General features: G+C 58.8%; 2 protein-coding genes across 3 annotated transcripts in view; one reads left to right on the plus strand and one right to left on the minus strand.

The window, feature by feature from the left end:
- The window catches only part of LOC144279334 (alpha-1B-glycoprotein-like), a 937,253-nt gene that overhangs the window by 72,800 nt on the left and 841,394 nt on the right, over nt 1–23,059 (plus strand). The window lies entirely within an intron of this gene.
- On the minus strand, nt 1,612–17,671 carry LOC144279042 (osteoclast-associated immunoglobulin-like receptor). Of its 2 annotated transcripts, XM_077840476.1 has the most exons (6): nt 17,522–17,671; nt 17,370–17,405; nt 4,879–5,163; nt 3,366–3,656; nt 2,033–2,163; nt 1,612–1,934 (listed from the first exon to the last, which is right to left on the minus strand). In XM_077840476.1, exons 1-5 carry the CDS (start codon nt 17,550–17,552, stop codon nt 2,033–2,035), a joined length of 774 nt encoding a protein of 257 aa, XP_077696602.1. In that variant the 5' UTR covers nt 17,553–17,671; the 3' UTR covers nt 1,612–1,934. The 2 variants fall into 2 exon arrangements, with proteins under 2 accessions (XP_077696602.1, XP_077696603.1); XM_077840477.1 differs by lacking the exon at nt 17,370–17,405.

A 23,059-nucleotide genomic window follows, 5' to 3' on the forward strand; every position in this document is an offset into this window, starting at 1 on the left:
TCCCCCCACACAGGGGACCAGGGGCTCTGAATAGGGATGCTGCGGGGAATGGGATTTTGTGGGATGCGGGGAGGGGCCCAGCTTAGGGCTGGGCGATGAGCCCTGGTGGCCCTGGGGGATTTAACTACCCAGCTGCGGGTTGGGAAAGTGCTAGGGCCTAACGCACCCTACCCAGTGAGGTCCTGGATGGACGGGGGACAACAGCAGGTGTCTGAGAAGGAGGCCATAACTGGGGGTGGCCAGTTTAGACTCGATGGGGACCCCCAGGCAGGAGCTGGCTACGAAGCGGCAGGTGGCAAGTGGGTGGGGTGACCGTGGCTGTGAAATGCCGGGTGCCCAGCCCCAAGGAAAGGGAGCGGGCAGAGCGGGCGGTGCTGGGAATCCGGCCGGGAAGGGGCTAGTTATTGAGTGCCCGGCCCCCCAGTGCTCTGGGCTCCCCGCAGATGCAGGTGGTGCCTTCCCCTTGCTGAGCCCTGCTTCGTCCCTGCTCCCCACTGGCAGCCCTGGGCAGAACCAGCCTGGCTGGGCCACCGAGTGGGACTCCATCACCCTCCAGGTTCTGCTCCATAGGGAGTCCAATGTTCCCCGCCCAGGGGCGACTCCTCTAGCACGTACTGTAGGGGCTTGTGCTCACGGTGTGACAGGTTCAGTCAGAGAGACACCCTTTGGACTGCCACCTGACATGCTGGGATTACCTCTGAGCCATTTTCCACTGCCACCTTGAGACTCCAGAACCCTGCCTTGTTGAGACAGACACACTAGTCTGCTGCAAACACAGACCCAGGTCTGGTCCACACACCAAAACCTGCTCAGCAGGTCACCTATCTCCAGCACCCAGACACCCAGCGCCCAATGGGATCCAAACCCCAAATAAACCCATTTTACTCTGTATAAAGCTTAAACAGGGTAAACTCATAAATTATCCGCCCTCCATAACACTGATAGAGAGATATGCACAGCTGTTTGCTCCCCCAGGTATTAATCACTTACTCTGGGTTAATTAATAAACAAAAGTGATATTATTAAGTCTTAAAAGTAGGATTTAAGTGGTTTCAAGTAATAACAGTAAGTTACCAAGCAAAATAAAACAAAACACACAAGTCTAATCCTAATGCATTAAGAAACTGAATACAGGTAAATCTCCCCCTTAGAGATGTTCCAAGAAGCTTCTTTCCCAGACTAGACTCCTTCCTAGTCTGAGCCCAATCCTTTCCCCGGTACAGCCCTTGTTAGTTTTAGCTCAGGTGGTAACTAGGCGATTCCTCATGTCTGGCAGCCCCCTTTGTTCTGTTCCACCCCCTTTTATAGCTTTGGCTAAAGGCGGGACTCCTTTGTCTCTCTCTGGGTTCCCACCCCTCCTTCTAAATGGAAAAGCACCAGGCTTAAAATAGATTCCAGTATCAGGTGACATGGTCACATGTCCCTGTGAGACCTCCTTCTTCATTACCCACAGGCTGGCCCCCAGGTCCACAAGAAGGCTTGCAGGTAAATAAACCATCTACAGCCAATTGTCCTAGTCAATGGGGGCCATCAAGATTCTAAACCACCATTAATTGACTTCAGAGTTAACGTCATATTTCGAGTTTTAGATACAAGAATGATACATGCATATAAATAGGATGACCACACTCAGTAGATCATAAGTTTTGTAATGATACCTTCCAAGAGACCTTTTGCTTAAAGAATATTCCAGTTACATTATAGTTACACTCATAAGCATATTTCCATAAACATATGGAGTGCAGTGTCACAGATGGCACTGGGGGTTCAATCCAGGGGAGTTGCTGTCAGGTCGGGAGCTGTTTTGGGGTGAGGATTCTCTGAGGCAGGGGTATTTGGGGGCAGGGGGGTTTCTGCTGGCATCTCAGTCCCCCGAGGGGAAGCGGCTCGTCCCCCGGGGAGATTCTCTTCCCTGCATGGCCGGATCCAGACTCCTGGGGGCACAGAGAGACAGCGGGTTAGAGGGACCCGTGTCACCATGGGCCCAAGTCCTGGGGGCAGCAAGGGGCTCAGAAGCAGGGGATCACCTCACCTAGGGCACCTCCCTCGAGCGGCTGTAATAGGCCTCAGCCAGGATCAGCCCCATGATGAGCAGGACCATGGCGCTCAGCGCCAGGCGGGCGATGTTGGCGTAGGTGAAATCCTGGTGTCCCGGGGGGGCTGCTGCAGAGGGAAGGTGAGAGTCACTTGGCAGCTCAGATGGGGAGATCAGCAGCTAGCTCTGCCCCAGGAGTGGAGCCCCCAACACCTCATCCAGCAGGTCCAGCCCAGCCCCCCTCTGGGGGTCTCCCAGGTGCTGCGGCTCTGAGATCTCCCCAGGGCTGGACCCCTCAGGTGAGGCCATGTCCTGCTGCCCCAGGGGGCTGAGCCTCAGCTTCCCCAATGAAGGGGGCTCCCGGGTGGACCAACTGCCCCCGAGACACCCAGCACCCCAGGACCACGCCAGGGGATGGGGACAATCAGAGCCTCAGGGTCTTAGCCCCCCACAGCAGGGAACTACCCCACCTCCCTGTCCCCATAGGACCCCCTCTGTCCACCCCCACAGGTGCCTCTGCCCCAGCCTGTCTGCTGTGCAGTGAGCCCGTCCCTGGGGTATCTTGGCTACTGCCAAACACAGCCAGGCAGAGCATGCAGGGGGAGGCTGGAACATCACCCGCTGCCCCCCACACTCGGGTGCTGCCCAGGGCCCTGGGGACCAGGGCGCAGCCAGAGGCAGCAGAACATCTATTGGGGGAGAGCCAGGGGGTCCCCTGAGACCCCAGTGTGGGGAGGGGAAGCAAGAACCAAGGAAATTCTCGGTAATGCTCACTCCTATTGCCAGGGGGATGTCATGTGGCCCAATAATGGGGGGTTATTGCCAGAGGACTCTGGGCCCAATTTCACAGCCCAGTCCCCCAGATCCTGTCCCTCCCCTGGGATCCCCCAGCAAATTCTCGGCTGTGATCTGCAGAGCAGAAGGCACAGGAGGAGCTGTCCGGGGTTGCCCCTCCCCCTGATGTCTCAGTCCCACCCACCCCTGGGCACCACGACCTGTTTCCACAGTAATTGCCCCCCACCCCGGACCAGGACCCAACCTCCTCTATGGGTCCCAAGAACGGGAGCAACACGGGGGAACATCCCCCTGGGAAAAGTCCCCTTCTCTGCAGCTCCCCCTGGGGGAAGGGATCCCCCCTCCCTCTGCCCTGAACCTCCTCCGGCTGGGGAACCCCCAAGTGACTCCATCCCGGCTGCACGCCTGGGTGTCCCCTCTGCTGGGCCCAGGGCTCAGGGCAGACCCTAGTTCTGAGCATCCCATCAGTGCGAAGACCGGAGGAATCTGGCCGGGTATGGGGCTGGGATCGGGGATGTGGAGCCGGGCCCCTCACCTGCTACCACCAGCTGCACGGGGTGGCTGGGCTGCGAGGAGACGAAGGGATCTGATCGGGGCTGGTAGCTGCAGCTGTAGTTCCCTCCGTGCTGCCGGCCCACGGTGGGGATGTGGAACTCGGCCCCGTCCCCAGCAGGGTCCATGTGTCGCGGCGGGTTCAGGTCTCCAGCCTTGTGCAGGAAGAACCTCATGTCCTGCCGTTGCCCCCGACACCGGATGGTGACGTCTGCCCCTGCGGCAGTGACCCCAGTGGGGCTCAGAGAGATGGAGGGTCTGGGTAAGCTGGGATCTGCGCACAGGAGACAGGCTGTGAGAACAAGACCCGGGCACCCACCCAGCCCCGGACTCACTGGCAGTCCCCAGTCACGGGCAGATCCAGGGCCCCGGGCAGAGATTCTCTCCCAGATCCCAGAGTCCCCCCACCCAGAATCCCGGCCCTGCGAGCTGGGCTCCCGGCCCCACAGATACCGAGCCACGGCTCCCTACGGCTTGGGATCCTCCTATGCCCGTTTGTGGCCCCTGCCTCGTTCACTGCATCTGGCCTGCCCTGGACACCCAGCTATTCACGGGCTTGTCTCCAGGGCCCAGCACGACAGGGCCTGAGCCCCACACAGAAAGGGAGTCACCCTGCCAGCCCCCCAGGAGGCAGGGAGGCATCATTATCCCCTTTCTACACAAGGGGAAACTGAGGTACAGACAGATTCACTTTGTTAGTGAGCTCCCAGGGGCAGGGACTGTTTCTTCATTCTGTGTTTATGCAGTGCCTGGCACAAAGGGGCCCTGAACATGGCAGGGACCCTACATGCTCCCCCAACACAAGGGATCCAGCGCTATTGAGGCCAGCATTTGCAGAGGTCTCCACTAACTGTGGGCATCTCGGTTTCTGGCACTTGGCCTGAGGTCCCCCAAGATTGAGGCCCTTTTGAAGGACACTTTTGAAAATCATGACATGCTCCCATCACAAAGAGTCTGTGACCGCACCAGGAGCTGGGCCAGATCTCCTGGGTCCCAGCCCAGCACTGTGTCCACCAAGCCACCACTTCCCCTGCAGCCCCTGCCTCATTCAGCTCCGGCCGGGGCACTGCCTGGGGCGGGGCCTGGAGAACAGAGCGGAGGGGATCACAGGATTAAATAGCGACTCACGGCTCCTACCCACAAGGGGCAGTGTTAAAGTCACCTTCCTGACCCGAGTCTCCAGGGGCTGCTGCTTCATGGGGGGAGGGATAGCTCAGTGGTTTGAGCATTAGCCTGCTAAACCCAAGGTTATGAGTTCAATCCTTGAGGGGGCCATTTTGGAATCTGGGGCAAAAATTGGGGATTTGGTCCTGCTTTCAGCAGGGGGTTGGACTAGACCTCCTGAGATCCCTTCCAACCCTGATATTCTATGATTCTATGACGGGCATCCCGTCAGGGCTCAGGGCAGAGCCTGGCTCTGAGCAACCCATTAGCACCGAGCCCCTGTGAGGGTCTGGCTGGGGCTGGGAATGGGGATGCCGAGCCGGGCTCCTCACCTCTCACCACCAGCTCCACGGGGTCGCTGGGGGACGATGCGGCGGACGGCTTTGATCTGTTCTGATAGGAGCAGTTGTAGCTCCCCCTGTCATCCCAGCTCACGTTGCTGATGGAAAACACAGCCTCCAACCCTTTCGGATCCACAGCTGGGAAATGGCGTCCCTCTTTATTCAGCAGGAACCGCACGCCCTGGCGCTGCCCCCGACACCACACGGACACGGCTCCCCCCAGGGAGACCCCCCCGCTGGGGCTCAGGGAGATGCTGGGTTTGGGGTAGCTGGGCTCTGCAGGGGGAAGCAGACAGGCCGTGAGACCCAGACCCCGTCCCTCAGTCCTGGGGCCCATCCTCACCACGCAGCCTCAGTGGTGGGTCAGACCTGGCAGGCCTGGGGACGGGCTCCTGGATGCCTTTCCACAGGGGCCCAGAGTTTCCTCTGAGCCCTGGGCTAACAACATGAGACACGGAGCAACCCCAGCCCCTGGGGGCCCAAAGCTCTGCTCCCTAGCAGGAGACAGGCCAGGCCTGTGTCACGGAGTCCCCAGGCCATGCTCTGGATTTGCTCCCCATGAAGCCAGACAGGACTCTGGGGAAGTCTCCTTTCTGTGAGCAGCCTGTCTGCAGGACACACAGCTCACACAGCTTCCACCTTCCTGGGCCTGACCTCGGAGCATTCAGCATCCTCTGCACCTCTGTGCGCTTCCCACAGCGAGTCCGCCCAGGCGGGGTCCTGGGGAAGCTAGAGGGTCCTGCACCCCAGCTTCGCAGTCAGACGTGACTCTCAGCCAGCCAGTAAAACAGAGGTTTATTAGACGACAGGAACATGGTCTAAAACAGAGCTTGCAGGTGCAGAGAACGGGACCTCTCAGCTGGGTCCATTTTGGGGGGCAGTGAGCCAGAAAACCACGTCTGCCCTTCACTCCATGTCCCGGCCAACCCCAAACTGAAACTCCCTCCAGCCCCTCCTCCTCTGGGCTTTGTCCCTTTCCCGGTCCAGGAGGGCACCTGATTCCTTTGTTCTCCAGCCCTTTAGCTCTCACCTTGCAGGGGGGAAGGGCCCAGGCCATCAGTTGCCAGGAAACAGGGTGTCGGCCATTCTCTGTGTCCAGACCCCTGCACTGAGTTGCCCTCTAGGGCTCTGCAATGATCACACACCCTTACCCCAACACCTAGATACTTAAGAACTGCATAGGGGAAACTGAGGCACCCCCACACCATTCAGAGGAACCATTAAGAACAGACCCACTTCGTCACATCTCTCCCCCCTTCGAGATCGAACTGAGTGGGATCACTTTAGCCGATGACCTGGGGAAGTTCAAAACCACCAACGTTCCCATGGATGCCCCAACATCTCTCCCATTCCTTGGTAGGAGTTACACCAGACCCTTCCAGTTTCACGCCCTCCCTTAGGTCGGGGGTGGTCGATAGCACTCGCAGGCCGCATGTGGGAAGGTTTATGCGGCCCGTGCCCTTTGCCACCCCAAAACCCCCGGGGGTCAAACTGGGATTGGGTCTTCTCCCCAACAAGCTGGCCAAACACAGCCATTTGGTTAGAGGACTGTTTAACTTTCTTAACAGCTTTCACTTCATCTGAGACCTTCTCAAAGCTATACACACTGGATCCTTCAACAGGAAAGTCAGTGGATCCATTCACAACAGAAAATTGATGGCCGTTAGGAACTGAAACTTTCTGGATTAAATCACTTTCACACCCTTCAGTTGCAGTAAACTGCTTGCAAAGACTCCATGAGGATTCCTTTCCCGAGGGGCTTTTCTATGCAACAATTCACCCCTCATAGAAATTCTGCTCTTACCCTCTTTACCTAGGGCTTGCTCTAGAGGGACAGGTTTCAGAGTAACAGCCGTGTTAGTCTGTATTCGCAAAAAGAAAAGGAGTACTTGTGGCACCTTAGAGACTAACCAATTTATTTGAGCATGAGCTTTCGTGAGCTACAGCTCACTTCATCAGATGCATACCGTGGAAACTGCAGCAGACTTTATATATACACAGAGAATATGAAACAATACCTCCTCCCACCCCACTGTCCTGCTGGTAATAGCTTATCTAAAGTAATCATCAGGTTAGGCCATTTCCAGCACTTTCCTGAGCAACAACAGACTCTTTCTGGGTCTCCTTACATCCAGAATTATCTCTGGCCCATCCAGCGGATTCCTACACAATCCCCTTTCAGGCAAACTTACAGACTTCCTAGATAACAGGTCAGAAGCATTCTCCTTCCCTTTGCCACACACAAGTTCAGGAATCTTTTCCTTCTTGCTACAGGTTTCCGCACCCTCAGTAGGTAACACAATCACATCACCTTCATGCTCTCCTTGTGCCCCGGCTAGGATCTCACCCTGATTAGACAGAGTTGCTACACCCTTTCCCAACAACACACTAGCAACAGGCAAAATACAAGCACCAGAATTGTCTGGCCTCTGGGATTTTGCATAGACACTAACTGAATGCGACCTAGTTACAGGGCCATTCTCCCGAGCAGACACAAACTTAGGACCCTTCCCTTCCTGGGCTTTAGCTGAATCCAGAACCAACTCTGAGACAACTGCACGACCCTCAACCATCACAGGCTGAAAGGCCCCTTCTGTCTGCTCTACAGACAAAGAGCCGGAGTCACATTCTCCTTTCCCAGACACACAGCTTGGGATCTCTTTCCCCTTGTCCCAGCACACAAGGCTGGTCACAGACAACTGCTTGGAGATCAGGGTAGCTCCCTCCGTAGGCAAGTCAATACCCCTGACAGACACAGGCACGTTTCCTTCACTGTCCCAATTCTCCACACAGGTAATAGGTAAGGTCCAGGGACACTCATCTTCCACTCTCCTCTCCTTCCCGCCCTGCTGACTAGACACAGCCATCAGCTCACAAGGCTGCCTAGGCTCATCAAAACTTTCCTTACCAAGCACCTTGCCACTCCCCACAGATCCCCTGCCCTGCCTGTGTCTCCCCCCACTCAGCTGGGGTCTCAGCTCCCACTGTGCTCAGCGCTGCCCTTGCTGTCCCAGTGGGGGTAGGCAGCGAACTCACTGCTTTCCTCACTGCATCAGAGCCAGCCTGAGCACCCCCCCACCGCCCTGCTCCGGCGAGCAAGGGGGGCGGGGAGCATCTCTCTGTCCCACCCAGCCCCAGAGGTCTGGTGTGTTGATGTGACACAGCAGGGAGGGGGGAGTGTTGACCTGGGAATGTGCCCTGGGGATGGGAGACCTGAGAGCCTGTCACCTGAGCCAGGAGGGGGAGGGGGAGGTGACACCTCTCCCCAGGAATGTGGACAGAGGCTGCAGGAGGGAGCCTGCTGGGGGGTTTAGTTTTCAGTTCTGTGCTGGGTGGAGGAACGCAGGGAACCCCAGGGCTGGAGGAACGCAGGTAACCCCAGGGCTGGCGTCTAAGCTCCCTGCTCCCCCAGAAGGACTTGACTGAGGGGTCCTGGGTGTACCCACAAGCTCTGTTTTGGACTGTGTTCCTGTTGTCTAATAAACCTTCTGTTTTTCTGCCTGCCTGAGAGTCTCAGTGAATCCCAGGAAGAGGGGTGCAGGGCCTGGACTCCCCCACACTCCGTGACAATTGGTGGCAGAGGTGGGATCTACTGCACCCCGTGAAAGGCGCTTCCTGCAGTAAGTGACTGGGGAGCAGTAAAACGAAGGGGGATTGACGGGGACCAGGTGTGCTGAACATTCAGAGAGAGACAGTTTCAGGGGATGGTTAACCCCTGGGAGTGTGTGACCAGAGAGAAGGACTTTTGCAGTAACAGGGTCCCCCGGGGGATTGCAGTGAGCGGTCCCAGGGGCGGAGGAGTCTGCAGCGCGACCCTGGCAAAGAGGTGGTGACCTCAAGAAGGACTGGCACACGAGGGGTTTTTCCTGGATACCATGGAAAGCTGCCCGGCCTGCGAGTGGCCAGCAGGGAGATGTACGCTAAACACCTTAAGAGCGACCTGGTGGAGCTGTGCAGGCAGAGGGGGCTGCGCACTGGCAGGTCCACCAAGGAACAGCTGATTGCCCAGTTGGAGGACAGGGATCGCTTGGATGACCCGATCCCTGTCCCGGAGGGAAGCTGCCCGGCGGATGCAGCATGGGCCTTGGGGCCTGACCGGGCTGGGAGGGGTCAGACTGCTGCCGAGGACATCCTGAGACCCTTCCTACCTATGCCTGGGGGAGGGGTTGGGGGAAGCCCGGCGAATACTGAGGGCACCCTCACCCCGGCAGCCAGCAGGGGATCCTCCTGGCGGAGCTCCCCATCCCTGGAGCGGATACGGCTGGAATGGGAGAGGGAGATAAAAATGAGGGAGGTGGAGGATCATGAAAAACAATGTCAACATAAGCAGGAGGAGAAGGAGTGGGAACCTCAGCAGAAGGAGCGGGAGCACCAGGAGAAGGAGCGGGAGTGTCAGGAGAAGGGGAGGCAACGTAGGCATGAGCAGGAGGAGAAGGAGAAACAAAGACAGCATGAACTGGAGCTGGCCAGGCTGAGGAGCAGTGGGGCCCCAGCTGCGGTGAGTGCGGGGGGACCCAAGACTGCAAGGAGCTTTGATAAGTGCTTCCTGGCCCAGCGGAAGGAGGGGGAGGACATAGATAGCTTCCTGACGGCCTTTGAGAATGCCTGCGAGATGCACAGGGTTGACCCTGCAGACAGGCTCCAGTTCCTCACCCCCTTACTGGACCCCAAAGCCGTGGAGGTGTACAGCCGAATGACAGGGGCGGAGGCAGGGGACTATGAACTGTTCAAACAGGCCCTGCTCCGTGAGTTTGGGCTGACCCCCGAGATGTACCGGAGAAGGTTCCGGAATCAACGTGAAACGCCTGAGGTCACCTACCTACAACTGGTCAACCGGATGCAGGGATATGCCCGCAAGTGGACAGCTGGGGCACAAGCTAGAGAGGACCTGCTTGGCCTAATCGTACTGGAGCAACTGTATGAACAGTGCCCTTCCGACCTGAGGCTGTGGTTGGTGGACAAAAAGCTAGAGAACCCCCAGCACGCAGGGCAGCTGGCCGACGAGTTTGTGAACAGTCGGTCGGGGGTAGCTGGGAGGAGTCCCAAAAGAACAGGCCCCCCACAATGCAGAGAGAGAGTCACCAGGGGGCCTCCCAGCGGGGAAATAGGGAGAACCCCCTCCAAAGGGGAATGCCTGGCGTCGGGCCCCTCCGACCTGCTCGAGGGGACCAACGTGACCTGAGCTGCTATCACTGTGGCCAGAGAGGCCACGTATGGACCCAGTGCCCCAGGCTCAGGGACAAACTGAGCAGACCCAACCTACCCAGGGTTAACTGGGTAGGGACCCAGCTGGATGAGGGGCAGACGGCTCAGGCAAGGGGGGCTGCCAGTTTACCACCTGCTCAGGAGGGAAGAGTACCCCAGGCCAGCTCCGCCAGAGGGCTGGATGCTCTGGACTCAGGGTGCTCAGTTTACAGGGTGGGCGCGGAGCTGTCCCTCCGGAGCGAGTGCCTTGTACCCCTGGAGGTGGATGGGAGGAAGGTCAATGGATACTGGGATACGGGCACGGAGGTGATGCTGGCCTGGCCCGAGGTGGTGGCCCCAGATCGGGTGGTGCCCAACACCTACCTGACCCTGACGGGGGTGGGCAGGAGCCCATTTAAGTGCCCGTGGCAAGGGTACACCTGAAATGGGGGGTCAAGGAGGGCCCCAAGGATGTGGGAGTACACCACCATTTGCCCACTGAGGTTTTGATGGGGGGAGACCTAGAGGACTGGCCAAGCAAGCCTCAGACCGCCCTCGTTGTGACCCGTAGCCAGAGCCGGCGAGGGGCACTGCACCCTGACCTTGGGGAGGGTACCACACCGGAGGCGCAGGACACTACCCTGGTGGGGAGGGAGGGCTGAGGGGCACGGCTCAGAGAGGCTGAGGCCCCAGACCCGGCCAATGAGGGGGATCCGGGCCCCATCCCTTCCCCAGCCACTGAGTTCCAGGCCGAGTTGAGGAAAGATCCCTCCTTGCGGAAGCTCAGGGACCTGGCCGACCTCAGTGTGGGACGGACCATGAGGAGAGGCTGCCAGGAGAGGTTCCTGTGGGAGAAGGGGTTCCTGCACCGAGAATGGCCTCCCAAAGGGGAAGTAGAGTCCTGTGGGATCAGGAGGCAGCTGGTGGTCCCCCAGAAGTATCGCCGCAAGCTACTGTACCTGGCCCATGACATCCCCCTCTCAGGGCACCAGAGAATCTGGCGCACCCGGCAGAGGTTGCTACAGAACTTTTACTGGCCCGGGGTCTTTACCACGGTCCGGCAGTATTGCCGATCCTGTGACCCCTGTCAGAGGGTGAGGAAGGCCCTGGACAAGACGAAAGCAACTTTGAGACCTTTGCCCATCATAGAGGAGCCTTTCCAGAAGGTGGCCATGGACATCGTGGGGCCTTTCAGCAAGACGACCCGGTTGGGGAAGAAATACATTCCGGTGGTGGTAGATTTCGCCACCCGCTACCCCGAGGCAGTGCCCTTAGCTTCCATTGAAGCAGACACCGTGGCAGTTGTGCTCCTGACCATTTTCAGCCTAGTGGGGTTCCCCAAGCAAGTCTTGACAGACCAAGGGTCCAACTTCATGTCGGCCATGCTCCGGTGCTTGTGGGAGAAATGTGGGGTCCGGCACGACTGGGCCTCAGCTTATCACCCCCAGTTCAATGGGCTGGTGGAGAGGTTCAATGGGACACTAAAGATGATGCTGAAAACCTTTATGAACCAGCACCCGCAGGATTGGGACAAGTATTTACCTCACCTGCTGTTCAAGTACAGGGAGGTGCCCCAGGAGTCTACCGGATTTTCGCCTTTCGAACTGTTATATGGAAGGAGGGTGAGGGGCCCCCTGGACCTGATGAGAGACGAGTGGGAGGGGAAGGCCACTCCCAACGGAGAGTCAGTGGTGGAGTATGGCCTGATCTTCCGAGAGAGACTCACTGAACTCATGGCCCTGGCCAGGGAGAATCTGGCCAGAGCCCAGAAGAAGCAGAAGGTCTGGTATGACCGCATGGCACGGGCCCGTGCCTACGCCACCGGGGCCCTTTCAAGATTGTCAAGCAGCTCAATGAGGTAAACTATGTGGTGGAGCTGTCTATCCGGGCGCACCACCGCCGGGTGTACCATGTGAATATGATGAAGCCATATTATGCCAGGGGGAATGTGGTGTTGGCTGTATGTGGACATTGGGAGGGGCAGGGAGATGACCCTTTAGTAGATCTATTCCCTGGGACCAGAGCTGGTTCCCCCCTGGAAACAATTCCCCTCTCACAACAGCTAACCCCTGCCCCTCAAGCTGAGGTCACGGGGGTGCTGCATGCATACCGACAGCTGTTTTCCAACCAGCCTGGATGCACTAATCTGACTGTCCACCGGGTGCAGACAGGGTGGCACCCGCCAATAAGATGCTCCCCCTTCCGAGTCACAGGGAAAACTGCTCAGGACCTGGAAAGAGAGGTCCGGGACATGCTGGCTTTGGGGGTGATCCAGCCATCTGCCAGCTCTTGGGCCTCGCCCGTGGTGCTGGTCCCCAAAAAGGACGGGTCGGTCCGGTTCTGTGTGGACTATCGGAAGCTCAATGCCATCACTGTGTCTTATGCCTACCCCATGCCCAGGCCTGACGAGCTCCTAGACAAGCTAGGAGGAGCTCGGTACCTCACCACCATGGACCTTACAAAGGGCTACTGGCAAGTGTCACTGGATGCAGATGCCCGGCTGAAATCAGCCTTTATCACCCCTCTGGGGCTTTATGAGTTCCTGACCCTGCCTTTTGGCCTCAAGGGAGCGCTGGCCACCTTCCACTGCCTGGTGGACCAGCTACTGAGGGGGATGGAGAGTTTTGCCGTGGAATATATTGATGACGTCTGTGTTTTTAGCCAGACCTGGGAGGACCACGTGTCCCAGGTTAGACAAGTGCTGGACCGACTCCAGGGGGCTGGGCTGACTGTAAAAAGGGAGAAATGCAAGGTGGGGATGGCGGAAGTATCTTACCTGGGCCATTGGGTGGGGAGCGGCTGTCTAAAGCCGGAACCAGCCAAGGTGGAGGTGATCAGAGACTGGCCCGCTCCCCACACCAAAAAGCAGGTCCATGCCTTTATTGGGTTGGCAGGATACTACCAAAGATTTCTGCCCACTTTAGCGCCATAGCCACCCCCATCACTGAGCTATGCAAGAAGGGGAAGCCAGACAAGGTGGTCTGGACCGAGCAGTGCCAGGAGGCTTTCCGGGTGCTGAAAGAGGCTCTGGTCAGTGGCCGAGTTCTGGCAAACCCAGACTTTGACAAGCCCTTTGTGGTGTTCACCAACGCCTCAGACACGTGACTGGGGGCGCTGTTAATGCAGGAGGATGAAAAGGGGGAGAGACACCCCATCGTGTACCTGAGCAAGAAGTTGCTACCCCGGGAGCAACACTACGTGGCCATCGAGAAGGAGTGCCTGGCCATGGTGTGGGCCCTCAAGAAACTAGAGCCCTATCTCTTCGGGCGACACTTCACCGTGTACACCGACCACTCTCCCCTGACCTGGCTGCACCAGATGAAAGGAGCCAACACCAAGCTCCTGAGGTGGAGCCTGCTCCTGCAGGATTACGACCTGGACGTGGTCCACGCGAAGGAAAGTGCCAACCTGATAGCGGAAACGCTGTCCCGGAGAGGGGGCCCCGAACTTCCCCAGGTCACTGGTCACAGTGACCCCACTCAGTTCAGTCTCGAAGAGGGGAGAGATGTGACAATGTGACGCAGCAGGGAGGGGGGAGTGTTGACCTGGGAATGTGCCCTGGGGATGGGAGACCTGAGAGCCTGTCACCTGAGCCAGGAGCCGGATGGGGAGGTAACACATCTGCCCAGGAATGTGAACAGAGGCTGCAGGACAGAGCCTGCTGGGGGCGGTTAGTTTTCAGTTTGGGGCTTGGTGGAGGAATGCAGGGAACTCCACGGCTGCTCCCCCAGAAGGACTTGACTGAGGGGTCCTGGGTGTACCCACAAGCTCTGTTTTGGACTGTGTTCCTGTTGTCCAATAAACCTTCTGTTTTACTGGCTGGCTGAGAGTCTCAGTGAATCCCAGGAAGAGGGGTGCAGGGCCTGGACTCCCCCACACTCCGTGACAACTGGTTACTGGCAGGCAGGTAGCCTAAGCCTAGCTGCTCCTCCCCCCTGCCAGCCAGGTCATCTGCATTTTCACTGACCATTTCCCTCTCCACCGATTGGTTCCCTGGATTCAAATTCAAACCCTCGGCAGTTACAGGAGCAGGGCCTGGATCCTGTCCCAAAGAGACACAGTCACCCCACAACAGGGTCTCGCAGCTGGTATCCTAGGGCACCACAACGACCAGCCAGCCCGACCCCTCCTGGGTCTGCACAGGGATCTGGGCCATAGGCAGGGCGAGGGGCTTCGTCCCTGGGACCCTAATCCCACCTCACGCAGCCCCTCAGCATCTGAGGCTGCACCACCCAGGGCCTGACTCCAGGTCCCTCTGACCCAGGGTCTTGCCACCCCAGGAATGTCTCCCCATTGACCATCACCTTCTGCTCCCACTGGGGGTCCGAGGGGCCTGGCCCCAGGAAACTACACACAGACATATAGGTTGGGGTCAGGAGTGGGAGCCTGTCCACCTCCCCACCCATCTGGCTGATGGAGTCTATGGCCTGGGGACCCAGCAAGGGAGCTAGACACCGGGGCTTTTCCGCAGGGTCCCCCTGGTTCAAATCGCCAGCCTGCTCAAAGGCAGTGAGGCGGCATCCACATTCCCCCCTCCTTAACCAAGGGCAGCAATTTAGTCTCGAGGTTCCCTGCGGAACTGGCCCCCCGAGGATCTATCCCCACTCACCCCAGAGAGGTCCCCTAGGCCTCTCCGCTCCCCCACCGCCAGTTCATGCTGCTGCTGCTTCTGCAGCTCTTTCTCGGGCTCTCGCTGTCTCTCACAGTCCTCTTGCTCTCTCGGACTCAGCTCCAATCCCGTCCATCTCTGATCCCCCAATGGGGAACCCGATCATGAAGACCCCCGTCTGGTCCGGGACAGGAGTCTTTGGGATGCCTGGCTCCCACTCCAGCTGCTCCCAGATCCTGCTATAGCCCCATTTGGGGTCAGAAATCTGTTCCTTAGAGCGGTCATCCTCCTCCAGCTGCACGATTAACTGTGCTTTGGTGAACTTTCCAATGCTCAACCCTCTCTTTCTGCACAGGGTTACAATGTCCTTCTTAAGGAGACGGTGATAGACCATCACTCCGCTCTTCCAAAGTTGTTGTGGACTCACAGGCCTGGGTGCTCTCAGCTCTCCGCGGTTTCCAGGGAGAACCCTCATGTGCCAGCCCTTCTCGAGGTCACCACCTCTTTGCCAGGGTCGAGCTGCAGACTCCTCCGCCCTGGGACCGGTCGCTGCAATCCCCAGGGGAACCCTGTTACTGCACAGTCCTTCCCACTGGTCACACACTCCCAGGGGTTAACCGCCCCCCGAAACTGTCTCTCTCTGAATCTTCAGCACACCTGGTCCTCGTCAATCCCCCTTCGTTTTACTACTCCCCAGTCACTTACTGCAGGAAGTGCCATCCATGGGGTGCAGTAGATCCCACCGCTAACACCAGTTGTCACGGAGTCCCTGGGTGAATATCTGGAACTGCTCCCCATGAAGCCAGGCAGGACTCTGGGGCAGTCACCTTTCTGTGAGCAGCCTGTCTGCAGGACACACAGCTCACACAGCTTCCACCTTCCTGGGTCTGACCTCGGAGCATTCAGCCTCCTCTGCCCCTCCGTGCGCTTCCCACAGCGAGTCCGCTCAGGCGGGGCTCCTGGGGAAGCCAGAGGGTCCTGCACCCCAACTTCGCAGTCAGACGTGACTCTCAGCCAGCCAGTAAAACAGAGGTTTATTAAACGACAGGAACATGGTCTAAAACAGAGCTTGTAGGTGCAGAGAACGGGACCCCTCAGCTGGGTCCATTTTGGGGGGCAGTGAGCCAGACAACCCCGTCTGCCGTTCACTCCATGTCCCAGCCAGCCCCAAACTGAAACTCTCTCCAGCCCCTCCTCCTCCTCTGGGCTTTGTCCCTTTCCCGGGCCAGGAGGGCACCTGATTCCTTTGTTCTCCAACCCTTTAGCTCTCACCTTGCAGGGGGGAAGGGTCCAGGCCATAAATTGCCAGGAAACAGGGTGTTGGCCCTTCTCTGTGTCCAGACCCCTGCACAAACCTGCCCTCTAGGGCTCTGCAATGATCACACACCCTTACCTCATCACCTAGATACTGAAGAACTGCATGGGGAAACTGAGGCACCCCCACACTATTCAGAGGAAACATTAAGAACAGTCCCACTTCATCAGTCTCCAGCCAGTCTCCAGGGTCCGTTCACTCTCTGGCTTCTCTACTGGGAGGGCTGGCAGCCAGGTTCTCTCCCCAGATGTGGGAAGGGAGTGGGGTGACAGCAGGAGGGATGGGGGCCAGGACTCCTGGGTTCTGTGCACTGCACCACCCCTGACTTGTAGGGGACTGTACAAGTCTCTACTACACACTGAGGTTTATAACCTTCAGCTCCACACGTCACCCCCTCACTGATATGTCAGCTGGGAAAGGCCCCCCCTGCTCTGCAGCTCCCCGGCCGGGCGTCCTCTCTGTTAGGCCCAGGGCTTTACGCAGAAAGAACTTCATGCCCGGGTACCGACCCTCACAGCGGATGGTGATGCTTCCCCCAAGCGCCACCACCGTGCGGGGCCAGATGGTGGGCGTGAGAAATTCTCACCCTGCTTTCAACAAGAGACAGGAGTTAAACAAGGGAGACACCCCACCCCTGCCTCCCTCCCACCCCAGTTCAGTTCATCTGTCATTCAGCCTCTCTGGGAGTCTGTCCCCTACCAGGGATGGCACTGCCTGCCCATGGGGCGTGGGGACAGGGGATTCACCCATACGTAGCTCAGGACCCAGCTGCATGAGAGATCACCTGTCCCCCCGGCCCCACCTAAGGCCAGCCAGGGAGTCTGACCAGTGGCCCCCTGCGGCTCTGCCTCCCGCCTCGGGGTTGGAAATAGAGTCTGTGACCCGCGGGAGTCACACAAGACCCACCTTTCCGCAGGCCTTGGGAACGGGGGGCTGTGAGTGCAGGGTAGGAAGCGGTTGGGGGTGGATCTCGGGACAGGGGTGGATCTCGGGGGTTCTCCCCCATGGCTGCTCTGACCGGGAACCTTTCGGTTCCCTGAGGGGATCTAGAGCCCATGGACGGGCCCTGTTAGCGTTTGTATGAGCTGAAATAAATCCAGGTGTCCCCGCCGCCGATCCTCACAGCCTGGGCATTGCAGAACTTTGAACCAGTGAATGGTTCAAATCCTGGCTTCTTTGTGAGGGTCTGGGAGCCAGATTCGGCTCCTAGTTACTCCATGGGGTCGGGGCACAGGAGAACTGTGACGGGTCTTCACAGGGCGAGTTTGGGTTGTGTTTTGGGGAAGGTTCAGGGCTCGATTCCTCTTTTCCCCAACCCACGCATCCCCTCCCCCATCCTTCATGTTACCACCCTCCCCACAGACTGATACTCACCTCCCCACGCCCCGCTGTGCCCCGCCAGCCAGCAGCCTGGAGAGAAAAGTGGTATTAAGGGGTCACATCCCAGAGCAACTGGATCCTACACCCTGGTCTCAGATCCCCCCTGCCCCGCATGGCCACACGCCCTGGCTGTCTCCGATACTTACTGAGGAGGATGACGGTGAGAGCAGACGCCATGATGGGGCAGTGGGGGGCCCCCCAGCGCTGCCACCAACACCCCAGTGTCCAGCTCCACCCAGCCTGAGGCCCGAGTGCGAGCGGAATGAGGAACTGCGCTGGGGGCTGCAGCCCCAGGAAGCCCGTTATGCGCTCGGCCCCTTTCTTCCCCATCAGCTGGTTTCTCTGCAATCTCCAGACCAAATCCACCGCGGTCAGAGCAAAGCCAGCTCCCTGCAACGCCCAGCAAACCACATCCCCTCCTGCAGCTGGGCTCCCAGCCCCACAGACACCACGCCTCCGCTCCCTCGTTCTTGGGACCCTATAAACCCTGAGATTCCCCAAGACTGGGGCCACCCCACAAGGAAGGACACTTTTGAAAACTGCGACGAACTCCCATCACACAGAGTCCAGTCTCTAAGATCCATTCATTCCCTGGGTTCTTTGCTGGGAGGGCTGGGAGCCAACCCTCACAGCGGATGGTGACGCTTCCCCCGAGAGCCACCACCCTGCTGGGGCTCACCCAGATGGTGGGTTTGAGAAATTCTCACCCTGCTATCGACAAGAGACAGGAGTTAAACAGGGGAGACACAGCCCCCCGCTTCCCCTCCACCCCAATTCAGTCCATCCCTCGTCCAGCCTCTCTGGGAGTCTGTCCCTACCAGGGATGGCACTGCCTGCCCATGGGGCGTGGGGACAGGGGATTCACCCATACATAGCTCAGGACCCAGCTGCATGAGAGATCACCTGTCCCCCCGGCCCCACCTAAGGCCAGCCAGGGAGCCTGACCAGTGGCCCCCTGCAGCTCTGCCCCCCGCCTCGGGGTTGGAAATAGAGTCTGTGACCGGCAGGAGTCACACAAGACCCACCTTTCCGCAGGCCTTGGGAACGGGGGGCTGTGAGTGCAGGGGAGGGAGCTCCTGGGGGTGGATCTGGGGAGTTCTCCCCACGGCTGCACTGACCGTGAACGTGTCGGTTTCCCCTGCAGGAACAGAACCAGCGTCTGTCGGGGCGGGGGAAGGGGCTGAAACACCGACACAGGGATCGCCCCCCCGCTCTCTGCAACCAGTGGTGGATCAGCCACTGGGCCTATGGGGCCTGTGTTCCCAGGGGCCCTGGCCAAGTGGGGGCTCCTGGAGCCAGGGGCGGCTCTACCAATTTTGCCACCCCAAGCAGTCGCTGCCGAATTGCCGCCGAGCCCAGAAGAGCGGCGGAGCTGCTGCCCTCACTCCCCACTGGGCCCCTGGCCGGGGTGTGGGGACAGAGCTTCTCCGGTCTTGGGGCCGCAGTTGGGGGGTGTCACGGAGTCCCCGGGTGATGCGCTGGAACTGCTCCCTACGAAGCCAGGCAGGACTCTGGGGAAGTCTCCTCTCTGGGAGCAGCCTGTCTGCAGGACACACAGCTCCCCGGGCTCCACCTTCCTGGGTCTGACTTCGGAGCATTCAGCCTCCTCTGCCCCTCCCTGTGCTTCCCACAGTGTGACGAAGTGGGACTGTTCCTTATGGTTCCTCTGAATTGTGTGGGGGCGCCTCAGTTTCCCCTAGGCAGTTCTTAAGTATCTAGGGGGTGGGATAAGGGTGTGTGATCGTTGCAGAGCCCTAGAGGGCAGGTGTGTGCAGGGGTTTGGACACAGACAATGGCCAACACCCTGTTTCCTGGCACCTGAGGGCCTGGCCCTTCCCCCCTGCAAGGTGAGAGCTAAAGGGCTGGAGAACAAAGGAATCAGGTGACCTCCTGGCCCTGGAAAGGGACAAAGCCCAGAGGAGGAGGGGCTGGAGGGAGTTTCAGTTTGGGGCTGGCTGGGACATGGAGTGAAGGGCAGACGTGATTGTCTGGCTCACTGCCCCCCAAAATAGACCCGGCTGAGGGGTCCTGTTCTCTGCACCTACAAGCTCTGTGTTAGACCATGTTCCTGTCGTCTAATAAACCTCTGTTTTACTGGCTGGCTGAGAGTCACGTCTGACAAAGAAGTTGGGGGGCAGGACCCTCTGGCTTGCCCAGGATCCCCGCCTGAGCTGACTCGCTGTGGGAAGCGGACAGAGGGGCAGAGGATGCTGAATGCTCCGAGGTCAGACCCAGGAAGGTGGAGCCGGGTGAGCTGTGTGTCCTGAAGACAGGCTGCTCACAGGAAGGAGACTGCCCCAGAGTCCTGACTGGCTTCATGGGGAGCAGTTCCAGAGCATCGCCCGGGGACTCAGTGACAACTGGTGGCAGAGGTGGGATGTATTGCACCCTGTGGACGGCGCTTCCTGCAGTAAGTGACTGGGGAGCAGTAAAACGAAGGGGAATTGACGGGGACCAGGCGTGCTTAACATTCAGAGAGAGACGGTTTCAGGGGGCGGTTAACCCCTGAGAGTGTGTGACCAGAGAGAAGGACTTTTGCAGTAACAGGGTTCCCCTGGGGATTGCAGCGAGCAGTCCCAGGGGAGGAGGAGTCTGCAGCTCGAGCCTGGCAAAGAGGTGGTGACCTCGAGAAGGGCTGGCACACGAGGGGTTCTCCCTGGAGACCGTGGGGAGCTGAGAGCACACAGGCCTGTGATTCCACAACAGCTTGGGAAGAGCGGAGTGATGGCCTGTCACCGTCTCCTTAAGAAGGACACTGTAACCCTGTGCAGAAAAAGAGGGTTGAGCATTGGAAAGTTCACCAAAGCACAGTTAATCGTGCAGCTGGAGGAGGATGACCGCTCTAAGGAACAGATTTCTGACCCCAAATGGGGCTATAGCAGGATCTGGGAACAGCTGGAGTAGTAGCCAGGCATCCCCAAGACTCCTGTCGCCGACCAGACGAGGGTCTTCACAATCGGGTTCCCCATCGGGGGATCGGAGATAGACGGGATTGGAGCTGAGTCCGAGAGAGCAAGAGGACTGTGAGAGACAGCGAGAGCCCTAGAAAGAGCTGCAGAAGCTGCAGCAGCATGAACTGGCAGTGGGGGAGCAGAGAGGCCTAGGGGACCTCCCAGGGGTGAGTGGGGATAGACCCCGGGGGGCCAGTTCCGCAGGGAACCTAGAGACGAAATTGCTGCCCCTGGTTAAGGAGGGGGGGATGTGGATGCCACCTCACTGCCTTTGAGCAGGCTGGCGATTTGAACCAGGGGGACCCTGTGGAAAAGCCCTGGTGTCTAGCTCCCTTGCTGGGTCCCAAGGCCATACACTCCGTCAGCCAGATGGGTGGGGAGGTGGACAGGCTCCCACTCCTGATGCCAACCAATATGTCTGTGTGGAGTTTCCTGAGGCCAGGTCCCTTGGACCCCCAGTGGGAGCGGAAGGTGATGGTCAATGGGGAGACATTCCTGGGGTGGCGAGATCCTGGGACAGAGAAAACTGTTGTCAGGCCCCGGGTGGTGCAGCCTCAGATGCTGAGGGGCTGCGTGAGCTGGGTGAGGTTCCCAGAGATGAATCCCCTCACCCTGCCTATGGCCCAGATCCCTGTGCAGACCCAGGAGGGGTCAGGCTGGCTGGTCGTTGTGGTGCCCCAGGATACCAGCTGCGAGACCCTGTTGTGGGGTGACTGTGTCTCTTTGGGACAGGATCCAGGCCCTGCTCCAGTAACTGCTGAGGGTTTGAATTTGAATCCAGGGAACGAATCCGCGGAGAGAGAAATGGTCAGTGAAAATGCAAACCTGGCTGGCAGCAGGGAGAATGCTTCTGAGCTTTTACCTAGGAAGTCTGTTAGTTTGCCTGAAAGGGGATTGTGTAGGAATCCGCTGGATGGGCCAGAGGTAATTCTGGGTGTAAGGGAGACCCAGAGAGAGTCTGTTGTTGCTCAGGAAAGTGTCCCTCTAGAGCAAGCCCTAGGTGAAGAGGGTAAGAGCAGAATTTCTGGGAGGGGTGAATTGTTGCATAGAAAAGCCCCTCAGGAAAGGAATCCTCATGGAGTCTTTGCAAGCAGTTTACTGCAACTGAAGGGTGTGAAAGTGATTTAATCAAGACAGTTTCAGTTCCTAACAGCCAGAAATTTTCTGTTGTGAATGGATCCACTGACTTTCCTGTTGAAATATCCAGTGTGGATAGCTTTGACAAGGTCTCAGATGAAGTTAAAGCTGTTAAGGAGTTAAACAGTCCCACTTTGTCACACACAGCCAGTCCACCCAGGCAGGGTCCTGGGGAAGCCAGAGGGTCCTGCTCCCCAACTCCACAGTCAGACGTGACTTTCAGGCAGCAAGTAAAACAGAGGTTTATTAGAAAACAGGAACATAGTCTAACACAGAGCTTGTAGGTGCAGAGAACAGGACCCCTCAGCTGGGTCCATTTTGGTGGGCAGTAAGCCGGACAACCACGTCTGCACTTCACTCCATGTCCCCAGCCAGCCCCAAACTGAAACTCTCTCCAGCCCCCCCCCCGCTCCTCTGGGCTTTATCCCTTTCCCGGACCAGGAGGGCATCTGATTCCTTTGTTCTCCAACCCTTTAGCTCTCACCTTGCAGGGGGGAAGGGCCAGGCCATCAGTTGCCAGGAAACAGGGTGTCGGCCCTTCTCTGTGTTCAGACTCCTGCACGCACCTGCCCTTATCCCACCACCCAGATACTTAAGAACTGCCTAGGGGAAACTGAGGCACCCCCACACTATTCAGAGGAAACATTCAGAACAGTCCCGCTTCGTCACAGGGGGGGCAGAAAGTAGGAAATGGGTTGAGGGGCTGCAGTGGGGGGACAGAATGGGGCGGGACCGTGGGTGGGATAGGGGCAAGGACTGGGGGAAGGGGCAGAAAGGGGTGGGGCCATGGGCGGGGCCGCAGGCTGAGGAGGCGGGACAGGAGAGGGACGGCAGGTGTAAGCGGTAGGGAGGGATCCTCCTTGCTCTGGCCCAGGGCCCCAGGAAACGTTAATCTACCTCTGCCTGTGACTCAGCATCGATCGATCGTTACTGTCAGTCCCAGGGAGGGGGGGTTTGTGGCTGGGGATGGTGCTGCCTGGGCAGCCCCTGGGCCCTGACTCCTCTGTGCGTCCCCAGTTCGGGGGCAGCCAGGGGAGCATCCCCTAGGAAAGGCCCCCTGCTCTGGAGCTGCCCCTGGGGGCAGGGATCCCCCGTCCCTTGGCACCAAATCTCCAGGAGCTGTTGCTCCCCCGTGGCTGGGGAACCCCCCAGTGACACTGTTCCCGCTCCCTGTCCAGGCGAATCCTAGGGCTCTGGGCAGAGCCTGGGTCTCAGCATCCCATCAGGGTGCCGACCTTCTGAAGGTCCGGCTGGGAGCGGGGACGTGGAGCCGGGCCCCTCACCTGCTACCACCAGCTGCACGGGGTGGCTGGGCTGCGAGGAGACGAAGGGCTCTGATCGGGGCCGGTAGCTGCAGCTGTAGCTCCCTCCGTGCTGCCGGCCCACGGTGGGGATGTGGAACTCGGCCCCGTCCCCAGCAGGGTCCATGTGTCGCGGCGGGTTCAGGTCTCCAGCCTTGTGCAGGAAGAACCTCACGTCCCGGCTCTGCCCCTGACACCGGATGGTGACGTTTGCCCCTGGGGCGGTGACCCCAGTGGGGCTCAGAGAGATGGAGGGTCTGGGTAAGCTGGGATCTGCGCACAGGAGACAAGCTGT

Source organism: Eretmochelys imbricata, chromosome 23 (assembly GCF_965152235.1).
Source record: "Eretmochelys imbricata isolate rEreImb1 chromosome 23, rEreImb1.hap1, whole genome shotgun sequence".
In the NCBI taxonomy this organism is placed as follows: Eukaryota; Metazoa; Chordata; order Testudines; family Cheloniidae; genus Eretmochelys; species Eretmochelys imbricata.

Bases quoted from the DNA above. Each gene is read 5' to 3' on its own strand.
- LOC144279042 (XM_077840476.1), bottom strand. From the start codon at position 17,552: ATGGCGTCTGCTCTCACCGTCATCCTCCTCA. The intron at 5,164-17,369 runs GTGAGTATCAGT...TTCCCCCTGCAG, and splicing joins GCACAGCGGGGCGTGGGGAG to AGCCCAGCTACCCCAAACCC. The intron at 3,657-4,878 runs GTGAGGAGCCCG...TCCTGTGCGCAG, and splicing joins CGTGGAGCTGGTGGTGAGAG to ATCCCAGCTTACCCAGACCC.